Below are 12,623 nucleotides of genomic sequence, written 5' to 3' on the forward strand. Positions count from 1 at the left end.
ATGTGCAAAGTGTTGAATATGATGAAGAAATATCTACTTTATTATTATTTCTTTACTTGTTGGAGGACTAAAAGTAATTATGAAACATTTTAATATTTCATTATATACTAAAAGAAAAGAATCTTATATCTAATTTGATTTGAACTAAAGCTTCTTATTCTTGATTCATATTATTGTTTTTCTTTTGTTATTGAATTTATTTATTTTTTTAAATGATAAAACTTACATTTTATTTGATTAAGGTAATCTTATGTAAGTGAAAAAGAATATTTTCACTTTTACCTTGTACAAAAAACAAGCTTGTTTTTATGGAGAAATTGTACATTAAGTTCAATTTTCTAAGAAATTTTATATTTTCTGTAACGCACCACCAAGGGATCCAAAAGAATTAACCTAAATTTTTACTAAATTTGCCAAACAGATTTTTTTTTTTTAATGAAAGATAAACCATTCACATCGAACACCTAGTAGCGGAAGCAATAACACACATTCAACTAAAAGGATACATAAGCATACATAACAGGTTACATTCCTTAAGGATCCCAATACGTTGAGTCACATTTAATTTAATTAACACTAGGTCTAACAACCACCACAACCACATGAAAGAATAATTAAAAAGTCCAATGTCCATAATATAATTTTTTTCTAAATGCCTCTTGGCAAGTTAAATTCAGAATGCTCAATCATCCACTGTACATGTCACAGGGTATGAAAAGCTTAAAAGATTAAACATATATAAAAATAAAGATACATCATCCTCATTGAATATATGATACAAGTGCAATAAAGTAAATGAAACTATTAGCATACATGATGCATCCATCCATCAATAAAGATATAACAAGCATCGCAAAAGATATCCATAAGAAAACACATAGAATAAACCATCTATCTAATCATCATCAATAACTGAAATCACTTGAATAATCATCATGCATACATGAAATATAGAGTACCAAATGATCTCATCATATAATAAACTGAATCTAAAACAATATCTGATAATCTCAAAACAATGCCACTAATAATCATCAACATAAACCTGGCCTAAAAGAGTTCGACCACAATAGCAAAATGCAAACTAGGGCAGGCACTACATTTTCTTACATCAAGTTTAATTCTCTATTATTATTTTTACTGTGGTTAGCATGAGACTAATTTCTTATGTGAAAGGTAAGTGATTAAAAATGACTTTCTCATGTTCTGGTTGTTTTTAACTAGTTAATAATATTGTTTTATTTCTTCATGTACACTTCCCCATAGTTACTTCTTTTGCAAGATGTGTCTAGGTTGAAATTCTAGAATCTCAAAAAAATTATTCTATTGAACTCTTATCCAGCGTACATGAATCATGAGTTAGGGGTGTCAATCAAGCACCAATTTTGTTGATATCAAAGTTTTTTCCTTGCTATCTCTAATCTATGAATGTAACCTCAAAATATCAAAGTTTTGTCCTTAGTATCTCTAATTTTTTAAACCCCTATATTTTTTTAATTTTCTATCTAGAATAAAATGATAAACAATAAATTACACTTATTTGGTAGAGTACATAAATTTAATTGCATGCATATGTCATATAAAACTCACTATATATTTATTATATCATTATGCAATCTACAATAGTTGAATTTTTATCAAAATATTTTATTTCAAATACATGCAACTTTTTATCTTTCTTTTTTTTTTTTAAAGATGCATCAATCCACTAATTTCACCTAATTGTAACTCTAATTGCACTATACCATTATACTATTGGTAGGAACTATGAGATTCTTATAGAGAAACCTACAAAACTAAGTAGTTAGGGTTTGTTGGAGTTTTAATAATCTTAACTATTGATTGGAAATTAAATCTCTATCAATAGTTTTTGATAAAAATAGTAAAAAGGGGGGTCATAGAGCATTTGGAAAGCACACAATTGAAAATCAAACCCACAATTGAGAATCATTTGCAATGGTAGAAAATGAATATGTTCACTTCATTTGAGATATTCAATACCATAACAAATATCAAAACAAAAGAATATACTTGTATATAAAAGATATACAATCTCTAGCTAAAAGACATGCACCATCATATTTGCCAAGGGAAAGAAATGTGCACTTTGTTAGTCTATTAAAAATTTATGGAAAAAATAAGTAACATTATTTTCTATAGATTATAAGATTGTAAGTACATATTTATTATTATTATAGTGTCTTAAAAGAATTTTTTTTAAGTGGAGGATGAAAAATTCATGCATAAAAAAGTAAGCCCATAGTTTTCTATAGATCATAAGATTAAAATAATTTTTAAGTTAAAAAAAAAAAATTAATAATTAAATTGTATTTCCATGGCTCTCACTTCATTTTCTATAGATCATAAGATTAAATTTTTTTTGAAGCAAAAAAATATATATTAATAATTAAACTGTATTTATGTGGCTCTCAGTTAATGTAGTATGCATGCAAAATTTAACATTGTGTATTGTTCATCTATTGAATTTGATGGTATAGAAGTTTAACATAAATTAAATAGATTAAAAAAGTTGAATTGAATTTATTAAATATATTATTTATTTTAATAATTTATTATTATTTATTTAGGCAAAAGCCTACAACGCAACGGTAACTTGTGAGCCTCTCATGGGAGATCTTGGGTTCGAATCTACCTTCGCTTAACATATTATAATAATTAATTCTAACAAATATAATAACTAATTTAGGCTTCATTCATTTACCGATCAAAAAAAATTTATTATATTATACTTGTAAGTTTACATAGTCTATTTTATTGTTTATATTTCAAACTTTTTAAACAAAATAAAGTATTTTCCTAAACCAATGCAAAGCCCTTATTCCTAATAAGATTTCCTTCATGGATGCCTCCTTTCTTAGTAAGGACATCTCTGTGGAGGAAATTGAAAAAGCTATAGACTACCTTAAAGATGACAAAACCCCAAGCCCTGATGGTCTACCTATTGAGTTTTATAAGGCTAACATCAAGTGGATGTGCAAAGACCTCCATGATATTTATGTGAAAGCCCTTACTATGGGTATCTTGAGTAGCTCCATCAATAGAGTCATCTCATTAAGTTGATCTCTAAGAATGGGGATAAGGCTCTACTTAAAAACTGGAGGCCTATTACTCTATTAAATGTCTCCTATAAAAATTTTGCCTCTTAGAATTGAAAATATCTTACCCAAATTTGTGTGTTCCACTCAAACTGGCTTTTATTAAAGGCAAATATATTCTCGAGAACTTAATTGCCAGCTGGGAGGTGGCTTTAAATTAGGCTAAATACTCTCATCAAAATTCAGCTATGGTTCTGCTTGATTTCGAGATGGCTTATGATAGGGTGGAATGAAGTTTTATATCCATGATGCTTGAGGCTTTTGGATTCCCAATCTTTTTTTGTAATTTTGTTAAGATGTTAGTTAAAGATGCTCATGTGCAAGTTGATATCAACGAATTCCTATCTAACTCCTTCCCCCTTGGTAGATCCACCAGACAAGGTTGTCCCTTGGCTCCTGCCCTCTTTGTTATTGCTCCTAGTCCCTTTTTTACATCCTTTGAGATAATTCCCTCTCCCTTGCTATCAAAGGTATTTCCCTTCCTGATGAAACTAAACTTATTAATTGTCAATTTGTTGATGATACTGCTATTTTTCATGAAGCCATTGAAGATAGCTTTGAATCTTTGCAAAAGAAACTCTTTTTTTTTGCTCTATTTATGGGGCTCATCTCTCTCATACCAAATCTATATGTCTCAGATGGGATGAGAAGCTGCTAGCTTGGTTTAATAAAGATAATTACCAGTAGGGCGGTCCTCACAATATTGTTAGATATCTCGGTATTCCTTTTTCTATTGATCCCTCTCTTAAATATATGTTGCTTTGAGTTAAGGAGAAAATTACCAAAAAAATGAATAAAGGGCATAACAAATCTCTATTCCTCGCCGGTAGAGTTCAAGTCTGCCAAAAAATTCTCTCCTCTTACAATATATACTATTCTTCTATCTGGATGTTCAATGGTTACCAAATATTAGAAATCTAGAAGCCCATCAGGAATTATCTTTGGTCTAATGGCAAAGGGAATAAAAAGCTCCATGTTGTTAAATGGGATTGGTGTCATATTGACAAGCTCCTTGGAGACCTAGGATTGAAGGACCTTAAAATTGTGGGCCTTGCCCTCCCCACCAAATGGATCTTCCACTCCTTGGTTGGGGATGATCCTTGGAAAGTTCTTCTTCAGAGTAATATTGAAAGAAGTTTTCATAAGAATGCTAAATCTTGGAAAAACTTACCTTTATGTAACTTGATTTGTGGGGATTTTTCAATTGCAGTTCAGTGGTTTGTTGTCTTCAAATCCATTTGGAAAGCTTGGAACCATGTTAGGAAATATATCACTAACAAGAACTTTCATGATGATAAACATCTCTATGGTGAAAGATCCACTTGGTGGAACTTGTAGTTATCTGGTAAGCCCCTTGCTCTCTCCCAAGGTTGCTCTGCCAGGTATTGGTCTAACCTTGGCATCACTCAACTTGCTGATATTTTTGAACACAACAACATCATTGAATAGGATGAGCTTAGACTCAAATTTAACATCCCCTGTCGCAAAAAAAACTTATAATTTGATTATTAAAGCCTGCAAGGACATCCCTGTTACCTTCCATGTTGATCCCAATAGATTTTTGAGTATTAAATGGTTGGATGGAACCATTATAACCAAAATTAAAGCTAAAAACATTTACAACATGACTAGTTATAATGACTCCATCATCAACCATGTCAATATTGTTCGGTACTCTAATCTTGATATCTATTCTTGGAAGAAGTACTTTGGTAAGTTATGGAAAAGTTCAATTTATCCTAAGATTAAATGTTTTAAATGGTTGTTGATTCTTGTAGACTCCCTATTAGAAAGGACTTTTTTGCGACTCATTATAGTAATATATGTAGACTTCCTGAATTTGGTAGACATATATTCTTTGACAGTATTTTTGCAAAAGAAATATGGCTCATGTTTGGAATCTCTTATCCAAGAAATATTAATATCTTTGAAATCATTACTGGTCATATCGATGGGTTCAAAAATGATACTAATTTATTTTGAAATATTCTTTCATCTAACTTTCTATGGTAGATATGGAAATGCAGGAACGGGGAAAGGTTTCAAACAGTCTGAAGGTTCTTACTGAGTCTTTCTGAAGTCTCACATATTTTAAAATCTTCTTGTAGGTGCACATCACTATGTTGGTGGACAAGGAAAAATATAAAAGACTCCTAAAGAATGGCTACGCCACTTTCTTCGTCTTTGAGCTTAAGGATGGGCATGTTTGGAGGAGACACATAATCAATTTGCAGATTTTTTAAAAGACTATAAAGTAGCTCAACTTGGAAGTTAAAAGGAAGAACAAGAACACCTCTGATGACATGATCCTCTTGCTCAACCAGATTCAAAATCAGAAAAATATTGTGGATGGAGGCATCATGAAATGGACCTTGGGTTGATGCTTATGATGATTTACTTCACTACTCTCTGTTACTGGTTAATGTACTTGGACTTTCTGATACTCTTGTTGTGAGGTTGTGCCTCTGAATTTGTACTATTCGTTGCAACTCTTTTTTGATCTCCTTTTAATTAATACAAAAATTAAAGTGTTTGAAATTAGAATACATTTAATTTGTTCAAAAAAATTAAAACCATATGTTCAAAAGTCAAAACTAATTCATCTTATATTAAATTTATAAACTCAATAGAATCTTAAAATAGTCCATTTGACATTAGTTTTAGGTAACAATATAAAGTTAAACAAGAGCTCTAGGTGAGCTAGAGTCTCCACCTTATGTAAAAGGTATAAAGTAGATAGAGATATATTATTTCAATTAAACTCGAGTAGACTCAAACCCAAGACCTCCCACATTAGAGGCTCATAAGTTACCATTGTGTTGTAGGCTCTTGCCTTTTTTTCTAAAGAAAATTGCAATAGCTATATCTATATATAAAATAATTTTTATAATATAATTCAATATAATACTTTATTTAAATTTATAGAAAAAAATGAAAAGAATAGATAAACCTTTCTTACAATCACTATTTCCAAATATACTAAATTAGAAAGCTTTCATTTTGGTTATTCTCCTATCTTTTTTTCTCTTTTTTTCTCTATTGAAAAAAAAATTGAAGGCTAGCAAATTATTATGTTTTAAAAATTGATTTTTAAAATAATCTTAGAATCTTAAATTTGATTTAGCATTCAAATTAATTCAATCTGAAAAACATTAGTTAACATGTGAACACTTTTAAAATAAATAAATAAAAATCTTTGTACACTTTTGAAATATTTTTATGTGAAAACAAATAAAAGTGAAAAGTGAAACAAAATTACCATTCTACTCACTATTGTGGATTATAACAAGTAATTTATCTGCTTGTGAGATAAGTGCCATACAAAAAGGTCATTACCGACGTATACAAGATAACGTTCACTAGATTCTACAGATTATTGACATAGTTGTTTAGGAACTTTGAAGGATGAGGAGGAAGCTCATTCATGGTGGTGCATCCATAACCAAAGGTCTATCTTGCCGTTAGAGTTTTATGACACAATGTAGGTTTTCTTTTTTCTTTTCGCAACCTTCACTTGATTAATTTATAAATTCTTTATCTGCAAATTCATAAAAACATTTATGCTTGCTTTGAAATTATCTTGAATTTTAAAGGTTAAGAGCTCCTCTTTAACCGAATCGAAGTGCAAAAGATTATCAACCAAATAGGCAGAAGTGATAGACATGGGTGGACTCGAATAAATATGAGGCGAGGAGTAAACAACCACGCGATGAAATGCACTTTCAAACCTACCCGACTTATGTTTCTGTTGCATAACTTCCATTAAATTTGATCAATACTGTGCAATGAGTTGCCCCACAAAACATGTACAGTGCAGCGACTATAAGTGGCATTTGGAACTCTTGTGATTTTAATGAAGCAAATGATGTTTCGATGCTTTACATGGCAAGCAATACGATGGTTTATATGGACCTTCCACATAGCGTTTCACATTTGAATTATCCTGTCGTGTATGTAATGTTGACTATATAAAGATATAACAGCTGTACCCAAGCCATTTAGAATCTGGGTTTTTAATATTTGGCAAACCAATGTATAAAACTGGATCCTGAATTAGAATCTTCACCTGTAATCATTAACCATTACAATAGTTAAACATGGATCTGCTGCTACTTCAAGATGAAACAAAACGCAATGAGGAAAAGGTACATGTGGCATAGGCAAGTACCATATTCCATAATAGCCAATGGCAGAACTCGTTAAAGAAATTTGTCATTGTTTTCCAATTTCTACTAAAAAGTGCATTTGGTTGTTTTTCCCTTTTTTAATTTATAATGAAAGATAAAACACCATTACTCATATTTTACCATTGCAAGATAGCGTCCACAAACAACATTGTATAACCATAATCTTCTCAACTATCATGCGAAATACATCAACATGACAAATAATTGCTTCAAAATCCATATGGCAACTCAATTTGCAAGCCCTTTATGTGCAAAATTAATTATTTACTTCATGAGATTTACATAATTCTGATTCTCAAAATTTAGGTGTTCTGCTGGCACGAGCGAGGGCATGTAAGAAGAGATACACTAATAAACAAAATAAAAAATTACAATTCCTCAAAAGGCAATGATACAAAGAAGTTAACAAGAATAGAGAGGAAAGGAAAGCAGTTTGATTCCTTTGAAATACGTCAAAGGACAAGAGTTCAACATTCCCTTCTCCAAACAATTTGAAACATTGAAAACATAGTTTTATTCTGCTCCAATGCACACTTTTTCATACACTTCATGCTACAGGTGATAAAATTCAACATTTTTTTTAGTCCATGAATAAGATGGAATCCAGATCCCCTCTAGCAAAGAATAAATTCACATAAAAAAGTGAGAGTAAAGCAAAGCAACTGTAAGATCAGAACAGCTGTAAACTTACTAGTAACTGCCTCATAAACTTAGCCAAAGTGACCTCTTGATTTACAGACCATAAACCTATAAACCAAATCCAGGTTTTGATTCCATGCTCAAAATTTTCAATTCCTGCCTGAGAAACAATATTCCCAAGCAGACCTTTTATTTAGACGGTAAGTTAAACTCTACAGTTGGCCTCCAAAACAAACAAGCTAATTGGTGTCCCGACGCTTGAGAAAGACCAAAATCAGTTGCTCCATACAACCAGATGATTTACCGCTATGGAGGCAAAGCATCAAAAAGTTGTGGTAGTGTACCAGAATAGCAGACAAATCTTACAAAGTGCCTGCATCAAGTTCTCTTTGAATACTGTGAGTTAGAGGCAGCAAGGAGAGTAGCTCCAATGCCTGAACCATCTTTTGAATGTTTCAGAACCACAGTCTCTGATACCTCACTTCCAAGCAATTCTTTGACTGCAATTTGCATGTTATGCCTGAAGAGAGGATAGTGCTCATACAGTCCTCCATCAATTGCCACAACAGTCTTATTTTTACCTGTGGGTCCTATGACATCTCTCCCTAATTTCTTTAGTATTCCCACAATACCAGCTCCTGCCAAACGAGCAGCGCGTACTGTTACAATGTTGCAAAGTTCAACCACAAGTTTTCGTGTTTCGAGAGGAATGTTTGATATCTGAAAACATGCATCAAACATAAGTACTAGAAGAGTTATGTAAAGATCTTATAATATTACTCCGTAAGTAAATTCATCTTTCGCAGAGAGGTTGAAAATGCACTCCTAAATTAATATATTATTTAAATTTACTGGGGGGACTTACCCCAAACACATTCTTCAATGTATTTTCAACTACTTCTAGATCAGAAGAGACATCCTGGTGCATAGAAGATACATTTGGGGTCCTGCATGCACCAAAGAATATAGTTGTATCAGTGTCCAGAACTAAAACTACTCACTCAGTTGCATTGATTTGTGCTTCTGGTAATCTAAAACCAGTTTAACAGGCAAAGAAGATGTATATGCTAATAGCATATAGGCATAAAATGTCATATGCTTGAACGAAGCAATTGCAGTAACCAGGGACATGAGCATGTGGGGTTCCAGACCTTCACAGATATCCGAAGGCATCATAAAATGATGAGATTGCCATTGTACCCAATGCTTTATTAGGTAAAGTTGTGAAAGAAGCAAAATACTAAACCATAGCACACAGATAACTAATGAAAAGTTATTAAATGCTTGAAATGAAGAATGAATACACAAACACTTACCATGCTATAATTTATAACAGAGTAGAGGCTTAAAATATATGACAGATATCTTGTCAACATTCAGTTTGTATAAACAGTGAAAAGCCAACGACTCAAACTTCACAAAATACGGCAGATGTCATAATTGAATTAACTATTAAACATAGCAAGCAGTTCTCTAAAAATTCAGTCAAAAATCAGTGACCCTTATTCCTTTGCATGAAGTAAAGTTTGAAGAAGGATTTTACACAGTAGCCAGAAATTCTTGTCCCTCTTTGGGCACACGTATCTACGTTATCCAATTTGGATATGTATCTGATACAGCCCAAATACATGTTGGACACTGTGCCTGAAAAACCTTGATTTTCCAACCATGCTGAATATTATGTGAATCTGAAGTAAATCTTCCCAAATTTAATTTTAAAAAAACTCCATTGCATTTATTTATTTTTTTAGTATAAACAAAACCTAAACCAAATGAGAAAGACAAATGAATTGCTTTTCTATTTCAGCGGCCCATATTTTTGGATTATCTTCTAATGCAACTCCACTATTTTGGATCAGTGTCAGATTAACTCATTTATGTAAATTGCTTTTGAAGTAATTAAAATCTCCTCTAAATAAGTTACAAAATTGTACTACGCATGAGCTTTCCAGTCCACAAGAATGTGCTTGAATTTCTGGCATCAACAGTCTATATTTTCAGAATCAACGTTCAGATTGCACTCAGCAATCCATCAGTAGATAATTTGTCAATAATATCAGTAAATAATGTTAACAGTAATAATAAGAATAAGAACTGTTTTCACAAAGAGCAGTTGGTGACAGTGGAATGAATACTCTACTCTTGTAGCTTTGGATGTCACAAGAAGTGTTTGAGTTCTACTTCTTAGTGTATTTGAACTTGAATGGTAATGTACCTGGCTAAAATTGGTCTTTCATTATGGAATTTTTTTTGATGAATAGACCTTTTCCATTAATTTAAAACTTTAAAGATACATATTCACAAAAAAGGGGCCAGGGGATACAGGATCACCTTGCGAGCTCAAACAACCCAAGGCCAGAGATCAACTATTCATCCAAAAAACATATATAAACAAAAATAAAAAAACTTCAGGCTGCAAGAGCAGTGCCAGCCGAAGGAGGGTCTTTCTCATCAAAACCCGAGAAATCCTTGAGGTTATTGGTTGGCTCAGGGGGATCCCAACCGTCAGCAGCAGCAGCATCTTTATCCTTGTCTTTATCTTCCTCGGCCCTAGGAGGAGAGATGGCTAAATCCAGCCAGGGGAAAGCCCACTTGGGGTCACGATGAGCAGACGGCCAACCTGCTTCAGCGGCAACAGGGGGAGCCACCGAGGACCAACTCGAGCCCAACCTCCGAGGAGGCAAGGCCGAGCAATAACGGCCATGAGAGCCACCACTAGAAGAGCAGCAACAAGGCTGCAACCTGGGGGTCTATGAGCGGCGAGTGGAACTGCTCCGACCTCTCCGACAACCACAAGGAGTACGGTCCCTGAAAAAAGAATCCAGAGGCACTCAGGCAACCATACAAGGGGCATTTCCCCAGTGAGCAAGTAGCTCTTGCAGGTGAGCCACTTCCAGCACGACTTTCTCAGTTTGTACTTGAATTTGCATAATGAAATTATTACATATACGTGCTTTAGAGTACATTGCAACATAAATATCAAGAAAGCTATGAGAGAATAAAACAGCATTGCGATCTTTCCAAATTGTGAACAATATCTCCATTTTGAAAGCATGCCAAATTTGGACATATCTAAAGGGTAGTCTAGGAGCATCACCGAGAACCACCATATGCCAAGTGAAGGCCTCTGGATGAAAAGGCCTGAAGAAATCAAAAATCCAGAGCTAGTAATTCTGAGCTCTTCTACAAAACCAAAAAATATGCAAAAAGCTTTCAAATTGGCCACAAAAAAGACATCTAGGATCAAGAACTCCAAGATGCTGGAGCCGAGGACCCAAAGGCAATCCCTGGAAGAGGAGACACCAAGCAAAGTGAGCTATCTTAGGCTCAGTGATAGTATGCCAGACAGTGGCAAATCTAAGACTTCAAGTCTTATGCAAAGAATGCAAATGCCAATGTTGATTGAGGGTATCAACCATAGTTGGAAAACTCACCAAAGCCAAAAACTCGCCAAGCCCCCCAAAAGTTTAATCGAGAAAAACTCGGCCATTTTTTAAGAAAACTCCGGAACCTTAAAAACCACTAAAATTTAATTCAAAATACATTTTTCTGCAAATTTCAATGAGAAGATGCATTCAATGAGTTCATTATAGAGAACACAAAAGAAACAAGCAAGAGTTTAGATCTATATAAATGCATAGTGGGTACAAAATCGCATTCTCATGCGGAATATTGATGGCGGGAAGCATAATAGTAAATAGTTTGTGACAAACTGGAAGTAAAAACATCATTACAATCACATCTTCCTCTTCCTAGCTCTACTAGCATACTGTAACTCTCTATTTTACATAATATATATAGGCTTTTTGCCTTTTGTTTTTAACAAAAAAAATTTAAAATATTAAAAATAAATAAATTTTAAATTTTTTTTTTTAAAATTTAAAAGAGTTTTTCTGAAAAACTCACCGATTTTTTGCCAAAACTTGGCGATTAATCGACGATATTTCCACAAAAACTTGACAATTTTTTCTGTAGCCAAGTCGCAATTAAATCTGTGAAAAACTCGCTAGTCCCAAGACCTCGGCAATTAGTAGAAACTCGCAGATTATTTGGCAATTATGCCAACTATGGTATCAACCATCGGAAGATGGGGCACCAACCACTGATACCCCTAGTCTAGGCTTATAACTGGCCATTGGAGTGGCAAGGTACCATTCCAATCTTTCCACCAAGGGCGAGATGAGTGAATTCCAAGCTTGTGTAACAAATTGGGAGGAACTGCAGAAACTAGAAGATCAATTGTTTGTCGATCTAGACGAATAAGCCTAAACTGCACCTGCAAATCCTCCAACGAGCGAAGACTCATTGTAACCCTGGAGAATAAATCTTTGGGTGTTTTGATACCCTTGAGAAATAAATGCAAAGCACTAGCTCCTTGAAGCTTGGCTAAAGGCATCCCTTGAGTGGCAAACAAGGGCGACCACTAAAGGTTTTGATGATTCATAGAGAGCCCATCTCTGAATCCATTACCGGCCCAACGGACCCAAGGTTTAATGGCTTCCTAGGATTTCCAAATGCTCTTAGCAACAAAAGTGCCTTGAATATGAACAGTTTCAAAAATCACAAGAACGGTTTGAAAACCAATCCCCTTCTAGGTCGGGCGGTTGACTGGAAAGCCTGAAGAAATGCAATGACGTAATAAAACTCTCCAGGCCTCATCTGCAGTGAGAGCTCGTATGAC

At 33.6% G+C, this 12,623-nt stretch overlaps 1 protein-coding gene and 1 long non-coding RNA gene across 2 annotated transcripts in view; one reads left to right on the top strand and one right to left on the bottom strand.

Moving 5' to 3' along the window:
- The first annotated feature begins 6,484 nt into the window (after nucleotides 1-6,484).
- LOC149573003 (uncharacterized) lies at nucleotides 6,485-7,036 on the top strand. The gene is made up of 2 exons (XR_016359636.1): nucleotides 6,485-6,597; nucleotides 6,710-7,036. It is a non-coding gene; the product is annotated as an uncharacterized LOC149573003 (long non-coding RNA).
- Nucleotides 7,037-7,655: 619 nt separating this feature from the next.
- LOC149573004 (hexokinase-2-like) overlaps nucleotides 7,656-12,623 on the bottom strand; it is a 50,677-nt gene continuing 45,709 nt past the window's right edge. The window contains exons 8-9 of the mRNA XM_089814145.1: nucleotides 8,808-8,889; nucleotides 7,656-8,662 (exon numbers count right to left, since the gene is read on the bottom strand). Of these exons, the coding sequence (XP_089670271.1) occupies nucleotides 8,321-8,662; nucleotides 8,808-8,889 (424 nt within the window). The 3' untranslated portion in view covers nucleotides 7,656-8,320. The remainder of the gene's footprint in view (nucleotides 8,663-8,807; nucleotides 8,890-12,623) is intronic.

This window comes from Cupressus sempervirens, chromosome 2 (assembly GCF_028749045.1).
Source record: "Cupressus sempervirens isolate cs-2001-9-10 chromosome 2, ASM2874904v1, whole genome shotgun sequence".
Lineage (NCBI taxonomy): Eukaryota > Viridiplantae > Streptophyta > Pinopsida > Cupressales > Cupressaceae > Cupressus > Cupressus sempervirens.